The following is a 21,459-nucleotide window of genomic DNA, read 5'->3' on the forward strand; positions in this document are numbered from 1 at the left end:
TCCTCTCATTTTCAGCAACATAGATGGAACTGGAGATCATTGTGTTAAGTGAAATGAGCCAGCCACAAAAAGATAAATGTCACATGTTCTAACTTTTTTGGACCTGAGGTGGGAAATTGTTTAAAATGTTCTAACTTATATGTGGAAGCTAAAATCGTGGATCTCATGAACATAGGGAGTAGATTTGTGGTAACCAGAGGCCAGGAAGGGAGTGCGGGGATGAAGAGAAATTAATTAATGGGTACAAATATATGGTTTGATAGAAGAAATAAAACCTAGTGTTTGATAGATCAGTAGAGTGACTATAGTTTATAATAATCTATTATGTATTTCAAAAGAACTCCAAGTAGGCCAGGCACTCACGCCTGTAATCCCAGCACTTTGGGGAGCCAAGGCGGGCAGATCACCTGAGGTCAGCATTTCGAGACAAGCCTGGCCAACATGGTCTCTACTAAAACACGGCCTCAGCCTCCCAAGTAGCTGGGATTACAGGCCTGTGCCACCACACCCAGCTAATTTTCTATTTTTAGCAGAGACGGAGTTTCACCATGTTGGCCAGACTGCTCTCGAACTCCTGACCTCAGGTGATCTGCCCACCTCGGCTTTCCAAAGTGCTGGGATTACAGACATGAGCCATTGCACTTGGCCTTTTTTTTTTTTTTTTTTTTTTTTTTTTTGGAGAAAGGGTAACCTCAAACTATGGGGCTTAAGCAATCCTCCCACCTCAGCCTCCGGAGTAGCTGGGACAACTCCAGACACCACTACACCTGGCTAGTAAAAATTTTTTGTGTTTTTGTTTTTGCTTTTGTTTTTTTGAGACAACGTCTCACTAGAGTGCAATGGCACATCTCAGCTCACTGCAAGCTCTGCCTCCCAGAATCAAGCGATCCTCCCACCTCAGCCTACCAAGTAGCTGGGACCTCAGCTATGCACCACTACATCCGGCTAGTTTTGGGGGTTTTTTGTAGAGATGGGGTTTTGTCAGGTTCCCCAGGCTGGTCTCAAACACCTGGCTCAAGTGTTTTCTTAAATTTTTTGTGGAGATGGGATCTCACTATGTTGCCCAGGCTGGTCTCAAATTCCTGGCCTCGAGCAATCCTCCCACCTTCATCTCCCAAAGTGCTGTGATGACAGGAATGAGCCACTGTGCCCAGCCTTAGTTTATGTACAAATATAAATCATTACTATGAGATAAAATGAAGCACTAGTACGGAATTTAGTAATGCTCAGGTTTTTCCTGCATATCTGATGTCCTGGACAACTCTGGCCTTGACCCCCAGCCTCACCAAGCCCCCAGCTCCTCTTTTTGCTGTAGAGCAAGCCTGCATTGCTCTGAGAGTCTCATGAGTCCTAACCGCACATCCCACCCACGCTTGCACAGGAGTTAATACTTAGATCAAGTTATAGCAAAAGAAGACTTTATTTTGCTTTATTAAGACTAAAATAAGCAAAATAAGCAGTACCCCAGCAGAAAGTAACATGGCTGGTTGCTACATTTTGGACATCTTGCTCATGCCGCATGCAGGGCTCAGAGATATAGGCTCCAAGACAATTAGCTTGCGATCAGCCTTCTTCCCTCATCCTCTGCTCCCTGGACCCAGTCATTAACAGCACACAAGCATGTGCACATCAGTATGAGGCAGGGTACCTCACTGTACCTAGATCCAGTACAGACCCGATGGTTGCCCCGCAGGTTGACAGTATTGCCCACTTCCCGTTTACCAATCCATCCCGCCCCAGGGAAAATGCAGGTTCCTCTCTCAATTCCATTGGGTGAGGAGGAAGGTCCAACCCCTTAGCCTGACTCCCAAGGCCACCTGTTTCCAACAGCAAGCTTCTCTTTGCAGCCATCATAGGAAGCAAATGGGCTTAGGAGGGAGGAGGGGTACCAGAAGATGCTGGACTTTGGGGGCCATGAATCTCACAAAGCTATTGTTCTCTCCCCAGACAGGGAAAAAGGAGATGTATAACCCATTTGCCCAATTTCAGAGGGTTTACAGTTCCTAAGGCCTGTCCTTGGGTCTCTCAGTTCATGGATCTCAGGTTAAAAATCCCTGTGCCATAGTAAACCCAGTCCCACAGAGATGTGTAGAGAAACAAAGCAAAACCAAGTTATATATCCAGGGTGGTATCTGTCAAGCAGGTTCCCTTTTCAGCAAGCCAAACGTGGGAGCAGTGAGAGGCGGGGACAGTCAGACTGGGAAGGTCAGCCATGAAGAACCTTCTGGAATCATGATCTGATGAGCAGAGGGGACCTGTGCAACCAGCCAGCAGTGGCCAGACAGAGGAAATGCAGTGTCTGGCAGCTGGCCATCTTCTCCCTCTCCCACCAGCAGCATCTCTGGCCCCATCCTGACCCCTGGTGGCTGCCGGGAGATGAGGAGGAAAATCTTCTCAAGCTCCTCCCTGCTCTAAGGGCGGGTGGGGTGGGGGGAAACTCCCGGGTCCCAGCACAGATGAAAAGCTGTACCCTCCCACCTCCACCCCCACAGGCCTCAGCTGGGGTCTCCAGGAGGTGCCAGCATGTTTAGGGCACCTTCAGGAGGATTTGCTCCACTGGAGTCACCAAGATGCCTTCTTGATATAAGCCCAGCAGTCAAACAAATGTATACTGCATAAAGCACTTTTCACCCATCAAGTTGGCAAAAATGTGTGTGTGTGTGTCTGTGTATCTGTATATCTCTGTGTGTATGTGTATGTGTGTGTGTGTTACAACTAAAGATCAATGCAGATCAGGGTGCAATAAGAGCAGCACTTGCATGAACAATTGGTGAGGGTGCAAATTTGTACAACCTTTCTAGCAGAGATGCTGGTGAAATAAAGCCAAAATCTTTAAAAATGTTTCTATCCTGTGACTCAGTTATCCTATGTTAAGAATCCAGCCTCGGCCGGGCGCGGTGGCTCAAGCCTGTAATCCTAGCACTTTGGGAGGCTGAGACGGGTGGATCACGAGGTCAGGAGATCGAGACCATCCTGGCTAACACGGTGAAACCCCGTTTCTACTAAAAAATACAAAAAAATACTAGCCGGGCGAGGTGGCGGGCGCCTGTAGTCCCAACTACTCGGGAGGCTGAGGCAGGAGAATGGCGTAAACCCGGGAGGCGGAGCTTGCAGTGAGCTGAGATCCGGCCACTGCACTCCAGCCTGGGCGACAGAGCGAGACTCCGTCTCAAAAAAAAAAAAAAAGAATCTAGCCTGAAGAAATCAATAGACTGATAGAACATGATACCTGGAATGTGAAATAAAAGAGGGAGGAGAAAAGAAGATTGGCCAAGAGTGAGAATTACTGCAACTGGGTGATAGATACAAGGGGGTTCTTTATTCTGTTCCGTTTACTTTGGTATATGTTTGAAATGTTCCATGATAAAACCTTTTTTTATAAAACTTTTTAAAGAAAGTATCAGAGGCCAGGCGTGGCGGCTCATGCCTGTAATCCCAACACTTTGGGAGGTCGAGGCAGGACGATTGCTTGAGCTCAGGAGTTCAAGACCATCCTGGGCAACGTGGCAAAACCCTGTCTCTACAAAAAAAAAAAAAAAAAATTAGCCAGGCATCGTGGTGTGCACCTGTGGTCCCAGCTACTTGATCTTGGGAGGCTGAGGCTGTAGTGAAATATAATCATGCCCCTGTACTCCAGCCTGGGTGACAGAGTGAGATCCCTCAAACAAAAAAAAAAAAAAGAAAGAAAGAAAAGAAAGAAAGAAAAAGAAAGAAAAAAGAAAGAAAGAAAGAAAGAAAGAAAGAAAGAAAGAAAGAAAGAAAGAAAGAAAAAAAGCATCAGAGACACAAAGATTTGTATATGAACATGTTAATTTTTTTTCTTTTTTTTTTTAAACAGAGTTTTGCTCTCGTTGCCCAGGCTGGAGTCAATGGCGCAATCTTTGCTCACTGCAACCTCCACCTCCCAGATTCAAGTGATTCTCCTGCCTCAGCCTCCTAAGTAGCTGAGACTACAGGTATGTGCCACCACTCCCAGCTAATTTTATATTTTTTTTAGTAGAGACAGGGTTTCTCCATGCTGGTCAAGCTGGTCTTGAACTCCCGACCTCTGATGATCCACCTGCCTTGGCCTCCCAAAGTGCTGGGATTACAGGCGTGAGCCACCACGCCTGGTCACTTGTTAATTTTTAACAGAAAAAAATACAAACAGTGTAAAAGTGCTATGCTAAAATAAATAAATTATTGTGCATCCAAACATTGGAATATTATATAGCCATTTAAAAATCAAGGATGTTTTAATGACATGGAAAATGCTTACAATGTGCCTGGCTCACACCTGTAATCCCAGCACTTTGGGAGGCTGAGGTGGGCAGATCACTTGAGGTCAGGAGTTTGAGACCAGCCTGGTCAACATGGCGAAACTCCGTCTCTACTAAAAATACAAAAATTAGGCTGGGCACAGTGGTTCACACCTGTAATCCCACCACTTTTGGAGGCCGAGGCAGGTGGATCACCTGAGGTCGGGAGTCCGAGAGCAGCCTGAACAACATGGTGAAGCCCCATCTCTACTAAAAATACAAAATTAGTCAGGCTTGGTGGTGCGCACCTGTAATCGCAGCTATTCGGAAGGCTGAGACAGGAGAATCGCTTGAACCTGGGGAGGTGGAGGTTACAGTGAGCTGAGATCCCACCATTGCACTCCTGCCTGGGTGACAAGAGTGAGACTCTGTCTCAAAAAAAGAAAAAAAAAAAAAAGATTAGCCAGGCATGGCAGCGGGAGCCTGTAATCCCTCCTACTGAAGAGGCTGGGCAGGAGAATTGCTTGAACCTGGGAGGGGAAGGGTGCAGTGAGCCGAGATCACGCCACTGCACCACTCCAACCTGGGAGACAGAGTGAGATTTCATCTCAGGAAAAAAAAAAAAAAAAAAATCCTTTCAGCCCAAAATCTCCTTAGGCTGATAAGCAACTTCAGCAAAGTCTCAGGATACAAAATCAATGTGCAAAAATCACAAGCATTCCTATACACCAATAACGGACAAACAGAGAGCCAAATCATGAGTGAACTCCCATTCACAATTGCTACAAAGAGAATAAAATACCTAGGAATCCAACTTATAAGGGATGTGAAGGACCTCTTCAAGGAGAACTACAAACCACTGCTCAAGGAAATAAGAGAGGATACAAACAAATGCAAAAACATTCCATGCTCATGGATAGGAAGAATCAATATCATGAAAATGGCCATACTGCCCAAAGTAATTTATACATTCAATGCTATCCCCATCAAGCTACCATTGACTTTCTTCACAAAATTGGAAAAAACTACTTAAAACTTCACATGGAACCAAAAGAAAGCCCACATAGCCAAGACAATCCTAAGCAAAAAGAACAAAGTTGGAGGCATCACGCTACCTGACTTCAAACTATACTACAAGCCTATAGTAACCAAAACAGCATGGTACTGGTACCAAAACAGATATATAGGCCAATGGAACAGAATAGAGGCCTCAGAAACAACACACACATCTACAACCATCTGATCTTTGACAAACCTGACACAAACAAGCAATGGGGAAAAGTTTCCCTATTTAATCAATGGTGTTGGAAAAACTGGCGAGCCATATGCAGAAAACTGAAACTGGACCCCTTCTTTACACCTTACACAAACATCAGCTCAAGATGGATTAAAAACTTAAATGTAAGATCTAAAGCCATAAAAATCCTAGAAGAAAACATGGGCACTACAATTCAGGACATAGGCATGGGCAAAGACTTCATGTCTAAAACACCAAAAGCGATGGCAACAAAAGCCAAAATTGACAAATGGAATCTAATTAAAAAACTAAAGAGCTTCTGCACAGCAAAAGGAACTATCATCAGAGTGAACAGGCAACCTACAGAACAGGCAACCTACAGAACAGGCAGTCTACAAAATTTTTGCAATCTATCCATCCAACAAAGGGCTAATATCCAGAATCAACAAAGAACTTAAACAAATTTACAAGGAAAAAAACCCCATCAAAAAGTGGGAAAATTATATGTGTAGGCACTTCTCAAAAAAAGACATTTATGCAGCCAACAAACATATTTAAAAATGCTCATTATCACTGGTCATTAGAGAAATGCAAATCAAAACTACAGTGAGATACCATCTCACGCCAATTAGAAGGGCAATCATTAAAAGTCAGGAAACAAGCCGGGCGCGGTGGCTCAAGCCTGTAATCCCAGCACTTTGGGAGGCTGAGACGGGCGGATCACAAGGTCAGGAAATCGAGACCATCCTGGCTAACACGGTGAAACCCCGTCTCTACTAAAAAAATACAAAAAACTAGCCGGGCGAGGTGGCGGGCGCCTGTGGTCCCAGCTACTCCGGAGGCGGAGCTTGCAGTGAGCTGAGATCTGGCCACTGCACTCCAGCCTGGGCGACAGAGCCAGACTCAGTCTCAAAAAAAAAAAAAAAAAAAAAAGTCAGGAAACAAGCTGGGCACGGTGGCTCACGCCTGTAATCCCAGCACTTTGGGAGGCCAAGGCAGGCGGATCACAAGCTCAGGAGTTCAAGACCAGCCTGGCCAATATGGTGAAACTCCGTGTCTACTAAAAATACAAAAATTAGGCCGGGCGCGGTGGCTCAAGCCTGTAATCCCAGCACTTTGGGAGGCCGAGACGGGCGGATCACGAGGTCAGGAGATCGAGACCATCCTGGCTAACACAGTGAAACCCCGTCTCTACTAAAAAATACAAAAAAATAGCCGGGCGAGGTGGCGGGCGCCTGTAGTCCCAGCTACTCAGGAGGCTGAGGCAGGAGAATGGCGCAAACCCAGGAGGCAGAGCTTGCAGTGAGCTGAGATCCGGCCACTGCACTCCAGCCTGGGCAACAGAGCGAGACTGTGTCTCAAAAAAAAAAAAAAAAAAAAAAGTCAGGAAACAACAGCTGGGCGCGGTGGCTTACGCCTGTAATCCCAGCATTTTGGGAGGCCAAGGCAGGCTGATCATGAGGTCAGGCGATCGAGGCCATCCTAGCTAAAACAGTGAAATCCTGTCTCTACTAAAAATACAAAAAAAAATTAGTCGGGCATAGTGGCAGCTGCCTGTAGTCCCAGCTACTCGGGAGGCTGAGGCAGGAGAATGGCGTGAACCTGGGAGACGGAGCTTGCAGTGAGCCGACATCACGCCACAGCACTCCGGCCTGGGTGACAGCGAGACTCCGTCTCAAAAAGAAAAAAAAAAAAAAGAAAAAAGTCACGAAACAACAGATGCTGGAGAGGATGTGGAGAAATAGGAACGCTTTTACACTATTGGTGGGAGTGTAAATTAGTTCAAACATTGTGGAAAACAGTGTGGCCATTCCTCAAAGATCTAGAACCAGAAATACCATTTGACCCAGTCATCCTATTACTGGGTATATACCCAAAAGGTTATAAATTATTCTACTATAAAGACACATGCACACGTATGTTTATTGTGGCACTATTCACAATAGCAAAGACTTGGAACCAACCCAAATGTCCATCAATGATAGAATGGATAAAGAAAATGTGGCACATATACACCGTGGAATACTATGTAGCCATAAAAAAGATGAGTTCATGTCCTTTGCAGGGACACAGATGAAGCTGGAAACCATCATTCTCAGCAAACTATCACAAGAACAGAAAACCAAACACTGCATGTTCTCATTCATAAGTGGGAGTTGAACAAGGAGAACACATGGACACAGGGAGGGGAACATCACACACTGTGGCCTGTCGGGGGGTGGGGGTACTAGGGGAGGGATAGCATTAGGAGAAATATTTAATGTAGGTGACAGGTTGATGGGTGCAGCAAACCACCATGGCACATGTATACCTATGTAACAAACCTGCACATTCTGCACATGTATACCAGAACTTAAAGTGTAATAATAAAAAAATGCTTACAATGAAAACTAAGTGAATAAGTAGGATACAAAATTGTATATGCACCATTTAATTAATTAGGTTAAAAGTACATAGAAGACTATATAAAAATATACTAAACTGTTATACAGTGAGACTATAGGTGGTTTTAATTTTTATTCTTGATATTGTGCTGTATTTTCCTGTTCTACAATGAGCATGTTTTACTTTTATAAACAAGACCCCCAAAATTGCATTTGTTAAAGCATACTAACTTGGGAGTCTGATATATATCAAGCTCCAAGGGCTGCCATATATTAGCTGGGCAACATGAAGCAAATTAAGGAACTGCTGGGTCCCCGAGTTCTCACCTATAAAACTGGCATAATGCCAATCTAATTTTCAAGCCATTATTTACTGGGCATTTACTATGTGCTGGACACTATGCCAGGTGGTTTTCCCTCCTTTTATTTATTTATTTTATTTATTTTTATTTTTTTTTGAGACGGAGTCTCGCTCTGTCACCCAGGCTGGAGTGCAGTGGTGCGATCTCAGTTCACTGCAAGCTCCGCCTCCCGGGTTCACTGGAGTAGCTCGGACTACAGGCACTGGCTACCGCGCCCAGCTAATTTTTTGTATTTTCAGTAGAGACAGGGTTTCACTGTGGTCTCGATCTCCTGACCTCGTGATCCACCCGCCTCAGCTTCCCAAAGTGCTGGGATTACAGGCGTGAGCCACGCCGCCCGGCCTTTCCCTCCTTATATTTTTATACATATTATGCATACTTACACTTCATACATGATCATTTCGATCCTCAAAATAAGGCATGGAGTAGATTGTGATATTCCTATTTTAGAGATAAACTAACTGCAGCTCAGAAAAGTTAGGTAATATGCTCAGATTCACCCAACTAGTAGGTGGCAGATAGAGTTAGGATTCAGACATAGGTCTGACCATCTTTGGAAACCTAGCTCCAGGCCTCCAGCCTGGACCGCTCACAGGGACAGTTTTGCTGTGAGGATGGAATGAGGTCATACAGATGGCATGCCAAGCACAGTACCTGGCTCCAAGCACAGAGCCGCTCCGTCGAACGTTACTTCCCTTTTCTCTGACACCTGAATGTTGGTAAATTGTGGCAAAACAAACCAGTGCACTCTCTGGAGAAAAAAAAAAGTGCCCCTGCTCTGAAAGAGGGAGTTGTAGAGCCTGTAGGGAAAGAACAGAAAGGGGCTGGAAGGCTAACTCACTCAGGTAGACATGGGGGCTGCGCTGGGACTGTGCATCCCACATGTTCTGGGGCACTTCTGTCAGAGATTTCTTCAGGACTTTATTGGACCCTACACTTAATTTGCAGCTCAGAAGACAGTATAGCGTCCAACAAGGCATCACATTCCAACTTCCACTTACCCCTGTCACCTCTTCTCCCTAAGAAACAAGGCGTGGGTGTTCCAGGACCATACATTGGTTTTTCTTTTCTTGTTTTCCCTTTCTCTTGGAGAAAAGGGGAATTTTAGGGGTGGAGTGGGACAAGGCACTGTGTGGAGAAGGAAAGGCTGACACTGTAGGCTGAATATCTAGGGGTGAGCAACATAGCTTGGCCTGCCCCAGAACTCCCTTCTGGATTCATCTTAAATGCCTCTTTCTCTAGGGCACCAGCCTCAGGTGAATTCCATCTCTATTCCCTATTCCTACCCCACAAACTTGTGGCACTAACCACACTAGAATTTCTTGTTGGTTGTCTGTCTTCACTACTAGATAGTAAACTTCATGAGGGCAGGCCCCACAGTGTTCACCACTGTGTCTCTAGCACTTGGCTATGTGGGTGGTACTCAGTAAACTATGTAGATACTTGATAAATAGAGGAATGAGTGAATGAATAAATGAATAAACTCTCCATCAACAGTCATGCCCCAAGTGGACCCACAGCTGACCTGTTGTATGCTAAGCACTTAGAAGACGTGGTCCCTTTCCTGGAGGCTTAAAATTTACATTTCTCCAACCTCATAAATTGTGGAAAGACATGATGCAAGGGAAATCCCTATTTATTCCAAACCTCATGCTGTTTATTTTACCAAAGTACTCAAAATGGAGGCCCTGAGTCTAAGGGAGGGTCCCCAAGTTCATGGAATCCTGGCAGGAATTACCAGGCTTAAATGGTCTGAAGTCTAGTGTTCTACTCCTAGCTCTGCCAGTTCTGTTGTATGACCTCTGGTGAATGACTTCCCCTCTGGGCCTTAGTTCTCTTCTCTGTAAAATGGGGATGCAGTGGAGGAGGAGTGGTGGACCAAGCTGTGTATGAAAATAGGGGCAATTGAGTGCATTTGACTATGTACTGTTGCATGTAATTGGACACAGTATCCTCCTTCCTAAAGGCTTAGAGGCAGGGAAAGAACTAGATGCAGAGTCTAAGTAAACTAAGGGGAGAGGGAAGACAGTGTGTGCCTACTTCTGTCTGTAAATGGCAAGGTCAGGATGTGCTGGCCCTCTGGTGAGAGGACAGGACAGAGGGGTGGTGGGCTGGAGGCGGCCTTGCCACAATAAGGGACCTCCCAAACATGTCTATGTGTCTTTGCCTCAAGGTTTGCAAAAGAAAAGATTCTAAAGCCCTGGGATCTTCATGCCATCACCAAGCGTGATGCCCTCCTCCCCATTCAAAAGCAATAAACCCTCTTCCCCTTCAGAGAGACAACCCAGGGAGAAATTGGTGGTGGGGATGGAGGATGGGGAGGCCTGGAGAAGCATCGATGGGGCCCGCGTTCCTAGCAAGGTCCCATTTCAGCCTTCTTCAGAAAGTGCAAGAGCGTGAGCCTCCTGGTCCCCCTCCAGTGGTTTCTTCCGGAAGATAGTGGACTCAGTGGACACCTGCATCCATGCCCCAAAGCTTTCTGGCTTCAGTCCAAGCAGCTGGCAGGTTCATCTTTCTCCCTAGGACCCCACAAACACCACTTCCGGCCCTCCTGCCTCTATTTGGGCTCTTCCTGCCTGGATCTCTATACCCACGCCTGCCCTTCCCTCTGCAGAGCTTTCTCCCTCCCTTCACGAGCCTTATTTCTCTCTCTCCGTCTCCATATCTATTTCTTTCCCCCTTCTTCCCTCCTCCCCTGCTTCTCTCCTCCTTGTCATCCCTCCCCAGCCCCCGAATGGGTCTCCCCGCCTTCCTCCCTCTCAGGCTGCATCTCCCCCCTCCTTAGTGCTCACCCCTGCACCTCTTTCTTTGTATTCTTCTCACCCTCTCTCAGCCTCGCCAGCATCTCTCCTCCCCCGCCCGGCTTCGGCCTCCCCCTGCCTCCCCATCTTCAACTCAGTCTCCTCCCCCTCGCTCCTCTTCCCTCCCCTCCGCCTCGCCCCACTCCTAGCCCGCATGCCAGGATTTCTCTCCTCCCTGGGGGTCTCAGTGCATCTCCTTCTCCTCTCTGCCTGCCTCCTCCCTCACCGAAGGGTTAGCGGACACCCATCCTTTTCTGCTTGGGGACCCCACCACCACCCGCATCACTGCCTCTATCTCTTCTTCACCATATCCTCCTCTACCCACCCTCCTCTTTTTCTTTTCTCCCTGCCCCTTTAAATCTGCCTGGCCCAGCCTCCCCCGTGATGCTGGGATGGAGCAAACATTGATTTGTGCTGGGATGGAATCGGAATTTTGATTTATTTTTCCTCTCCCAACCATAAGAAGAAAAAAATAATAAAAACACCCCCTCTTGATAGCCCCCTCCCCCTCTGCATCCAGCTCCCAGCTCTTCTTCCCTATCTCCATCCAAGGCAGATTTTTTCCCCTACACTATTCTCATCTTCCCCCACCCCTGCCACTACCTCGCCCCCCCCACCCAGCCTGCTCCTCCAGCGGGGAGAGAGGGGACTCTCCGGACTCCCCCACCTTTCCTCTCTGGGTTGGAGCAGTCTCTCCGGAAGGGGAGGGGGCTTGGCTTGTCCGGGCGAGGTGGGAGTGGAGGTATCCTGCTATGGATGCTGTGCCGGGGAGGCAGCCTGAGCCCCAGCCCACATGGTGAGTAGCCTGCCCCCTCCCTTCTGCCTCTCTGCCCGTCCCCACCCTGGCCTTTCCCCTGCAGAGCCTCCCCTGGGCCCCATCCATTGCCCCCGAAAAACCGTCTGCCCACCTTGGTCCGATCTCCCCGCTACATATTCTACCCCCACCCCCATCCCTTTGCCAGAGACGCCGAAGAACCGGGACAGAGGGGTCCTGACAGCAGCCAGGGAAACGGGTGCCCTACGATTCTGCCCAGCCCCCTCTCAGGACCCCCAAACTGCCATCCACACTCGACACTTCGGGGTTCTAGGTTGGAGAATTGGGACTCCCGCTTGGGGTTGGGGCCCCAAGTCCTGGGAGGGGCCCGCTCCACAAAAACAGAAATGGGGGAAGCCCACATGCCCCCCAAGCTTGGGAGCTGCTGGAAAATGCTGCCGAAGGAGGGGGGTGGATTGGGGGGCGGTGCTGATGCCCCGAGCCACCGGGCCAGGGAGCGGCGGGCAAAGAGGAGGGGCCTCTCTCGCCACTTGCCCCCCTCCCTCTTTCTCCGCAGCCACTCAGGATGAGGGTCCGGCCCTGCCTGCCCTCGCTGGGGCCCCCCCGCCCGGCCCCGGTCTAACTGCCCCCGCCCCCAGACCTCGCCCGGCTCCAAGGCCCCCAGCCGGCTCTCCAGCCCCAGGATGCGCTGAGCCGCCGGGGGGCTGAGGCCGCGCCAACTACATGCATGTCCCCCGGGGGCAAGTTCGACTTTGACGACGGGGGCTGCTACGTGGGGGGCTGGGAGGCGGGGCGGGCACATGGCTACGGCGTGTGCACCGGCCCCGGCGCCCAGGGCGAGTACAGCGGCTGCTGGGCACACGGCTTCGAGTCACTGGGCGTCTTCACGGGGCCCGGTGGACACAGCTACCAGGGCCACTGGCAGCAAGGCAAGCGCGAAGGGCTGGGCGTGGAGCGCAAGAGCCGCTGGACGTACCGCGGCGAGTGGCTGGGCGGGCTGAAGGGGCGCAGCGGCGTGTGGGAAAGCGTGTCCGGCCTGCGCTACGCCGGGCTCTGGAAGGACGGTTTCCAGGACGGCTACGGCACCGAGACCTACTCCGACGGAGGTGCGGGACCCGGCCCACTAGTGTCTGTCTGCTCGTCCGCGTGCGCCTTCCCTAGCCTTGCGCCTTCGCCCTCCATTTGCGCCCCTGCGCCCATCCATCTGTCCCCCGCCCCACATCGATGTGACCTCCAGCCCCAATTTCTGCTTTCTCCCACGATGATTATGCTTTCCTTAATTGTCTGTCTCCTGCTCGCTTCTCCCTCACCCCTTCCCTGTCTGCCTGTCCTCACACCTCCCTCTCTACCTGCCTGTCCCCAACACCTCTGCTCTCTGCGTGCCACTCAGAGTCCTGTTTGCCTATCTAAACGCCCCCACCGGCCTGTCCTTCGCACGCCTGCCGGGCCCTCCCAGTTTCCCCTGTCTACCCGCACTGCCAAAATCTGCGTAGGGCTCCTGCTACCTACCCGTCTTCATTCTGCTCTTCCACACTTTCCCGCCCAGCCTGGCCTGTCCCCGGCTCCCAGTGCCCTTCCCCGACCTCCACACTAACCGCCTCCACCTCTCCCGCCTGACGCTTGGGCTTCCAGGGGGGCTTGGGACTTGGGGCGCAAGGAGCCCAGCGGCACGGCCTGACTCTTTCTCCCACCCCTCCACCGCCCGCAGGCACCTACCAGGGCCAGTGGCAGGCCGGGAAGCGCCACGGCTACGGGGTGCGCCAGAGTGTGCCCTACCATCAGGCGGCGCTGCTGCGCTCACCCCGCCGCACCTCCCTGGATTCCGGCCACAGCGACCCCCCGACGCCACCCCCACCCCTGCCCCTGCCGGGCGACGAGGGAGGCAGCCCCGCCTCGGGCTCCCGGGGCGGCTTCGTGCTGGCCGGGCCCGGGGACGCCGACGGCGCGTCCTCCCGAAAGCGCACTCCGGCGACCGGCGGATTCTTTCGTCGCTCGCTGCTGCTCAGCGGCCTCCGAGCGGGCGGACGTCGCAGCTCCCTGGGCAGCAAGCGAGGCTCCCTGCGCAGCGAGGTGAGCAGCGAGGTGGGCAGCACCGGACCGCCCGGCTCGGAGGCCAGCGGGCCCCCGGCCGCAGCACCGCCCGCCCTCATCGAGGGCTCGGCCACAGAAGTGTACGCGGGCGAGTGGCGCGCAGACCGGCGCAGCGGCTTCGGCGTGAGCCAGCGCTCCAACGGGCTGCGCTACGAGGGCGAGTGGCTGGGCAACCGGCGGCACGGCTACGGACGCACCACCCGCCCCGACGGCTCCCGCGAGGAGGGCAAGTACAAGCGCAACCGGCTGGTGCACGGAGGGCGCGTCCGCAGCCTCCTGCCTCTGGCCCTTCGGCGGGGCAAAGTTAAGGAGAAGGTGGACAGGGCTGTCGAGGGCGCCCGTCGAGCCGTGAGCGCTGCCCGTCAGCGCCAGGAGGTCGCCGCTGCCAGGTGGGCGTCCAGTTCAGAGGGCAAAGCTGGACTAAGAGGAGGGGGTGCGCTGGGGACCGGGAAGGGGGGTGTGCCTAAGGGAGGACCAAGGCCTAAGGCCTAGGGCTTGGTGGGGAATAGCAAGCCTAAGGCCAGGCAGTTGTAGCCCTGGGCATTCTCGGTGTTTATATCCGAGGCTACAGGTGGATGTGGGTGTAACTGTGGGTAGCTGGGTATTTGAGGGAGGTGGTGTAAGACTGTAAATGTGTCTCGGTGTCTTTTGTGTGGAGACGTGTCTATGGAATCCATTGTTGTGTGTGGGAGTAGCAAGGAACCTGTTTTGTGCAGGCCCAGAAATCTCTTGGAACTCAAAACATGTCCCTAGTCTTCCTCCTCTTGCAGCTGATCCAGTCTTCAGGCCTCAGGCTGGGAGCATCAGCCCTGGGTGGAAGAGGGACTGTCCCTTCCTAACCACATCCCAGCCTGACACCATTTCAGCCTTGGGCCTTTGGGAAGTCTAATTTGTACTGCTGACTTATCCATCTGAAAACATAGTCTCTCCCAGTTTTGCCCCCTCTGCCTTCTTTTACCCAACTGATAGGAGGTTTGAAGGGAAGAGGCTTCCCTGTAAATCAAACTTTTATGTAAATCAAATTACATTTCCTTGCATCAGGAACCTTGCTATCTAAAGCAGTGCTGTCTAGCAGGAATATAATATAAGCCAAATAGGTAGTTTTAAATCTCCTAGTAACCACATTAAAAAATAAAAAGAAGTCAGACATTGTGGCACACACCTGTAGACCCAGCTACTTGAGAGGCAAGAGGATCACTTGAGCCCATCAAGACCAGCCTGGGCAACATAGCAAGATCCTGTCTCTAAAAAATAAAAAACCATACAAACAAAGGAATAGAAAATAAAAAGAAGCAGGTGAGATGAATTTTAATAATATTTTTATTTAAACCAATATATCCAAATATTATCATTTCAACTGGTAACCAGTGTAAAATTATTAAGATATTTTACAAATTCTTTTTGAACTAAGTCTTTGAAATCTGCAACTCCCTGGGCAGCAAGCAAGGCTCCCTGCGCAGCGAGGTGAGCAGCAAGGTGGGCAGCATGGGACTGCCCCTTAAATTTTACACTTAAATCACATCATTTCCATTCAGACTAGACACATGTCAAATGCTTAATAGCCACAAATGGTTTGTAATTACTGAATTAGATAGCAGAGATCTGAAAGAAGGCCAGGCACGGTGGCTCACGCCTGTAATCCCAGTGCTTTGGGAGGCCAAGGCAGGTGGATCATCTGAGGTCAGGAGTTCGAGACCAGCCTGGCCAACATGGTGAAACCCTGTCTCTACTAAAAATACAAAAATTAGCTCAGTGTGGTAGCAGGTGCCTGTAATCCCAGCTACTCGGGAGGCTGAGGCAGGAGAATCACTTGAACCTGGGAGGCGGAGGTTGCAGTGAGCCGAGATCATGCCACTGCACTCCTGCCTGGGTGACAAGAGCGAAAGCCAGTCTAAAAAAAAAAAAAATCTAAAAGAAGCCAAAAATCCACTTGTAATGAGATTCATAGACCCCTTATTTATACAACTCACATATTTGAATATTCATATATTGGATTTTCTTTTAAAGGGGTGGGGGATTTCATTTAAATTTGAGACTTCTTCAGAGATCAGAGATCAGGATATGTCCAGATATGCTTAAATGAGTTTGTATAATGGGTGACACAGTGAGTGAGTGTGTGTGTATGTGTGTGTGTGAGAGAGAGAGAGAGAAAGAAAGAATATAAACATGCCAAATGCAGAGTAGACGTTTGAGTCAGAGAATGTGCATCTATAGATCTGTCTGGGAGTCTGGATGTTAGAGCCCAGGGCCTTAAGCCAGGGAAGGGGGAGGGCAGAGCACCAGGGAACATTTTAGGCTAGATAGGGTGGAGACATGTGCAGGAAAAACTGATCTCAGTAACTAGAGGATCAGGCAGTGGGAGGAGGTTGGTTGGTCTCCCCAGCAACAGGCCTGGCAATCCTGATTGGCTGCCAGCTGCCATGGAAACAGCAGAGCCTCAGCAGCAGGTGCCTCTGCCAGGTAGCCTGACCCTGGCATGAGTCTGAGGCCTGAGCACAGACTAAGTCTACTGAATAGGACTTGATCATCCATACTCTTCATATACAAAAACAGGCCTCATCAGTGCACCAGTTTCAGGCCACCAAAATAACTCAATACAACCCAAGACCATGATCCTCATGCTCATGGCTCAACAGGTGCCCTTGACAGCCCTGTCCACCTTCTCCTTGACTTTGCCCCACTGAAAGGCCAGAGGCAGAAGACTGCACATGTGCCTGCTGTGCACCCTGAGACCAGCTCAGTTTCAGGACAGGGCTAGTCATATAGAGTCAGAAAGTCTCTAAGACAGAAGAACCACGTTATCTGAGATCCCTCCCAACAGGCTCTAAAGATCTTTGACCCACCAGGTTTAAGGAGAAGGGACTAATCATAGCTCCCAAAGAACATAAATAAGAGGCTATGGACTAAGAATGTGCACAGTAGATATCACCATCCTCTTCCCCACCCCCATACCAGACTGCCTTCCTAAGCCAGAGAGAACAGGCCTGTGACCAGAGGAAGTCATGGGGTGTGATCCATTCAAGCCCACGGCAAGCTCATCTGACTGACTCTTTCTCAGCTCCTTTGTGTCCTACCCTCGGAATTACAGAACTCATTTAAGGACAAGGCATCTATGATTAACAGCAGAGGGTGAAAGGGAAGAGAAAACTGATGAAGCATCTGACATCAGAGGGAGAACTAAGAAACAACAGTGGGGAAAGACTGATCAGACTCCCAGACTGCCTGCACCTAAGGAGCAGGGAAAGTGGGAGGGGGTGTGGAAGGGAGACTAAGGGTTTAGCCAGAAGTGTAGTCACAATGGTGAGAAAGCATGCATATTAGTAGGGAGAGGGGACGGGATCATTACTGAAAGGGGAGACCCACTCTTACTCCAGTTCCAGAGCTCAGAAAAGCATGAGCGGGGGCAGTGGGGTGGTAGCAGTGACGGGGTGAAGAACAATGTGATAACAGAAGAGGCCGAAGGAACGCAAGATAGGAAATTCTCATGCTAGGAAATCTGCACTGGTAGAGATAGGATTAATAATAAGGAAAAGAGATGGTAGAAAGGGAAAGGGAGGTAGAGACTGTTAACATGAGGGAGACAGTGGCTCTGAACAAGGGAACAGGGCAGGGACAAAGCTGCTTGGAAGGGAGGATCAAAGTACAGGACCCTGCGCTGGACCCCACAGAGAGGCCTGTGACTCCAGGGGGTGAGAGGGGTTAGTAACAAGAGGAGGTGCTAACTGCAAAGAAGGTGGTAGGTATAGCTCGTAAGCACCAAGCAGGACTGCAGGGGATGTGCTAAAAGAGTGAGGTCTCAACTGTCACTGGGAGGGAGGCAGGACAGGAATGGAATGACAGAGTTCCAGGAGGTCCTGGCCCTTGCAACTGGAAGAAGTGTTACTACAGGACGTAGCAGTAGAAGGTTGTGAGAGGAGCAGGAGGGTGTGATGATGGCAAATGCAGCCCAGGTCAGGGGGAGGAAACCGAATGGGAGCTGCCCTGGCCTGCCAGGAAGGGAAGCAGCTGGCAGAGTGTGGGGAAGGGTGAAGACTCCAGAAGAGAGGAGGATATGATATAGAGGGGATGGGGCTAGGGGGCTGGAGCATCTGAGCAGGGGCTAATTTGAAGTGGGGAAAGGTCTGCTAAGTCCCTGTCTCTGGATCCAACAGGGCAGCAGACGCCCTCCTAAAGGCAGTGGCAGCCAGCAGTGTCGCTGAGAAGGCTGTGGAGGCAGCTCGAATGGCCAAACTGATAGCCCAGGACCTGCAGCCCATGCTGGAGGCCCCAGGTGAGGCATGGGAGCTGGGGGGAGGGGAGTGAGGCCCCTAGGAAGCTAGAGAGACTCAGGTGTGGGGAAACAGATGAGAAGCCCTGCAAGGGAACCGGGGATGGGAAAAAACAAGGAATGAGGGTGCAAGGAACACAGGGTGGGGGCCAGACCTGGTAGTCTGGGGAGTGGGACTTGGGAATGTATGCAATAGGTTAATGGGGGGTTTGGAGTCTGGCAGTGACAGGCTATGAGCCTGGGAATTCCAAAGTCCTGGGAAGTGCCCAGTCAGGAATAAAGCTGCAGCCACTCCAGCCCAAGGCCAGTTAGGCCCCTCTGATTCTCAGCTATCCCTACCCAGGCCGCAGACCCAGGCAGGACTCAGAAGGTTCCGACACGGAGCCCCTGGATGAGGACAGCCCTGGGGTGTATGAGAACGGACTGACTCCCTCAGAGGGATCCCCTGAACTGCCCAGCAGTCCTGCCTCCTCCCGCCAACCCTGGCGACCCCCTGCCTGCCGGAGCCCACTGCCTCCTGGAGGGGACCAGGGTCCCTTCTCCAGCCCCAAAGCTTGGCCTGAGGAGTGGGGGGGGCCAGGCGCACAGGCAGAGGAACTAGCTGGCTATGAGGCTGAGGATGAGGCTGGGATGCAAGGGCCAGGGCCCAGAGATGGTTCCCCACTCCTTGGAGGCTGCAGCGACAGTTCAGGAAGTCTTCGAGAGGAGGAGGGGGAGGATGAAGAGCCCCTGCCCCTGCTGAGGGCCCCAGCAGGCACGGAGCCTGAGCCCATCGCTATGCTGGTCCTGAGGGGCTCGTCCTCGAGGGGTCCTGATGCTGGGTGCCTGACAGAAGAACTCGGGGAGCCTGCTGCAACCGAGAGGCCTGCCCAGCCGGTGAGATCCTCTGTCCCTGCTATGTGTCCTCTTCTCCCAAAGCCTTGCCTCCCACCCTTTCCAGACCTGTCTGATCGCCAGGGGGCTTTTTATCTCCACTCGGCTTCCTCTGCCTGGCCAGTCTTGGACCACATCCCACCTCAAAAAAATAGAGGGTGCTCGAGCTGGAAGGAACCTTACAGGCCTACAAGCCTACTCACTCATTTGACAGATGGGGGAACTGAGGCCCAGAGCACTTAGAGTAACTTGCCCAGGGTTATAAACTAATAATCAATGGGAGAGCCAGAATATTTTTCCCCCGTTCTCCTTCCATATCATTTCCAGCTCTGAGTTTCCTACTCCACCCCCACCCCCACCTCCGCACTTTCTCTCTTTGGTGCCCAGAAATAAAAAAGGAAAAGATTGTTCCCTCCCTACCCTGACTCTCCCTCCCTCTCCTGGGAAGAAGTTGAAATAGGGAAGAAGGCAGAAAACCGGGAGAGGTGGAGTGTCCCTAGAACCCTCTACTCTGATTGGGCTCTAGGCCTTCTGTTTCCTAGCAACCACATCCTCACCCCTTCATCCCTCTGCGTTGCTGCAGTACTGGCTGCTGCTGCCAATGTCTGCTACTAAGGCCAGGCACCTCCTGCCTGGGACACATGATATGCTGATGGGAGGGGACTAGAGGGAGGAGGTGGAAGGGCTGTCCCTGTATTGAAGGTGCCAGAGGAAAGGTGGGGCCCTGCCTGGGAGAAGACAGGGTTTTGCAATCCAAAACAAATGTTGGCGATCCCCCTGCTCCAGGCTCTGCGGGGAGGTACCTGAGACCCTTCAGCTCTGCCACCTCAGCCAGGGCAGGAAGGTGGGCACTGTCCTTGGGGACTGAGTCTGCTTCCCCCTCTGTCTCTCTAGGGAGCTGCCAACCCCCTGGTGGTGGGAGCCGTGGCCCTCCTGGACCTCAGCCTGGCGTTCCTGTTCTCCCAGCTCCTCACCTGAGGCTACTTCCTGGCCTGGTTCTGGCTTTGGTTGCGTGCCTCTTCACCCCTTTGACCTGCCTTTTTTCTCTTCTCCTCTTCCTGGCTGTTTTTCCTATCTTTCTTTCTCTTCTTCCTTCCTTTTCTGTGCTCCTTTGTTTTTTTTCTCTCGCATTCTCTTTCCCTCTCTTCTTTCAGATTATCTCATTTCTTCTGGATCTGTCTCTGTATTCCTCACTCCCTTCCCCATTCCAACCCCTTCTTTCTCTAGATTGTTTACATATGAAGGGCTTTTCTCTCTCAGAGTTGCTGTCTTCTCTGAGACACACAAATCTAAGTCAGACCATTGCCCCACGCCCTCCCACCTTTTCTTTAGACCTCAACTTCGATGCGGGTGGGGGTTTGGTGTCCTAAGGAGACTCCTGGAAGCTGAATGGAGAGGAGGAGGAAGAAAATGAAGAAGGAGTGATTGAATGCCGGGCAAGGGACTGGCTGCGCTGCTGTGGCTCCCTAGCCTGAGGGGCCTGCTGTCCCTCTGAGGCCTAGTGAAAAAGCTGCAGGAGGTGCATCCTCCACCTCTAATCTTGGAGGCTATTAGCTCACCTCCAAGCACTGAGCTGGGTTCCTGCCCAATTCCATCCTTCCCCGAGGGAGAGAAGGGAAGTGAAAAGTAGAATAACTCCCTACCATTTCCCTCTTTTTCTCCTCATCGGCCAGCCCCTCCTCCAGCCCCCTCTGGTGGCATGCCATGCCAAGAGCAACGTGTAAAGGAACAGAGAATATCCAATGCAGTCAAGTCCACCCCGCCCAGACTTTGCCACTGCCTTCTCCCACCCTTCTGTCTCCCCCACAATAGTTTATTTGGTTGGTCTGGACTCACTTGTGGCCTTTGATTAAATTCCTAAGGGGCCTGAAGAAGACATTTCTACTGCAGAGGGTTAGAGGCACTTGAGCAAGGCCCCCACACCCCAACTCTGGGAGTTGTGGTCGGGGGAGGCACTTCTTGGGGATAGGACCAGACAAGATAACAGGAGCTCACAAGGAAGCAGAAGCTGTGACAAGTTTAGTAGTCTCAAAATGGGTTATGTCCCTTCCCCCTTCACATCAGAATCTTGTGAAATGGGAAAACAACAGAAGGAGGGGATCAAAGAAAGCTGATCTCACATGCTTCCCAGGCAGGGCAGAGGTGGGAGTCAAACCTGGGTGACAGGTGGGTGGAGAGCCCTGTTTGAGGTTGTGGCTGATCCCTCTCTGGTATTAGCTTTTCCCCTGGGAGCAGGAAGCCCTAGGAAGAGGGGACTGTAGGGTCCCCAGGGGATCTTTCCTCCCTCCCCTGCATGAGGCAGAGGCAAGCTGCCTGCCAACCCCCTCCCTCAAGGAATGGCCTTGCCCGGGAATGCCCACCACACATACCCTCTTTTTTTCTAGTCAAACTCTGTTTATTCCTTGGCTTGCCTCCCTCCTTCCTCCCCTCT

At 51.2% G+C, this 21,459-nt stretch overlaps 1 protein-coding gene and 1 long non-coding RNA gene across 3 annotated transcripts in view; one reads left to right on the plus strand and one right to left on the minus strand.

Annotated features, from left to right (window-relative positions):
- LOC126958252 (uncharacterized) overlaps window positions 1-11,082 on the minus strand; it is a 43,623-nt gene extending 32,541 nt beyond the window's left edge. Inside the window, exon 1 of the long non-coding RNA XR_007727155.1 lies at window positions 11,014-11,082. This is a non-coding gene — a long non-coding RNA (uncharacterized LOC126958252). The remainder of the gene's footprint in view (window positions 1-11,013) is intronic.
- On the plus strand, window positions 10,726-20,287 carry JPH4 (junctophilin 4). 2 transcript variants are annotated; one of them, XM_050796432.1, is made up of 7 exons: window positions 10,726-11,818; window positions 11,985-12,110; window positions 12,354-12,903; window positions 13,506-14,277; window positions 18,040-18,158; window positions 18,499-19,031; window positions 19,923-20,287. In XM_050796432.1, exons 3-7 carry the CDS (start codon window positions 12,525-12,527, stop codon window positions 20,004-20,006), a joined length of 1,887 nt encoding a protein of 628 aa, XP_050652389.1. In that variant the 5' UTR covers window positions 10,726-11,818; window positions 11,985-12,110; window positions 12,354-12,524; the 3' UTR covers window positions 20,007-20,287. The 2 variants fall into 2 exon arrangements, with proteins under 2 accessions (XP_050652389.1, XP_050652390.1); XM_050796433.1 differs by lacking the exon at window positions 11,985-12,110.
- Window positions 20,288-21,459: the final 1,172 nt, after the last annotated feature.

Source organism: Macaca thibetana, chromosome 7 (assembly GCF_024542745.1).
Source record: "Macaca thibetana thibetana isolate TM-01 chromosome 7, ASM2454274v1, whole genome shotgun sequence".
In the NCBI taxonomy this organism is placed as follows: Eukaryota; Metazoa; Chordata; class Mammalia; order Primates; family Cercopithecidae; genus Macaca; species Macaca thibetana.

What these genes read in the sequence shown, in the direction of transcription:
- JPH4 (XM_050796432.1), top strand. Translation starts at nt 12,525, where the DNA reads ATGTCCCCCGGGGGCAAGTTCGACTTTGACGACGGGGGCTGCTACGTG. An exon ending in CGAGACCTACTCCGACGGAG is followed by an intron (nt 12,904 to 13,505) that starts GTGCGGGACCCG and finishes CACCGCCCGCAG; the next exon opens with GCACCTACCAGGGCCAGTGG. An exon ending in GCCCATGCTGGAGGCCCCAG is followed by an intron (nt 18,159 to 18,498) that starts GTGAGGCATGGG and finishes ATCCCTACCCAG; the next exon opens with GCCGCAGACCCAGGCAGGAC.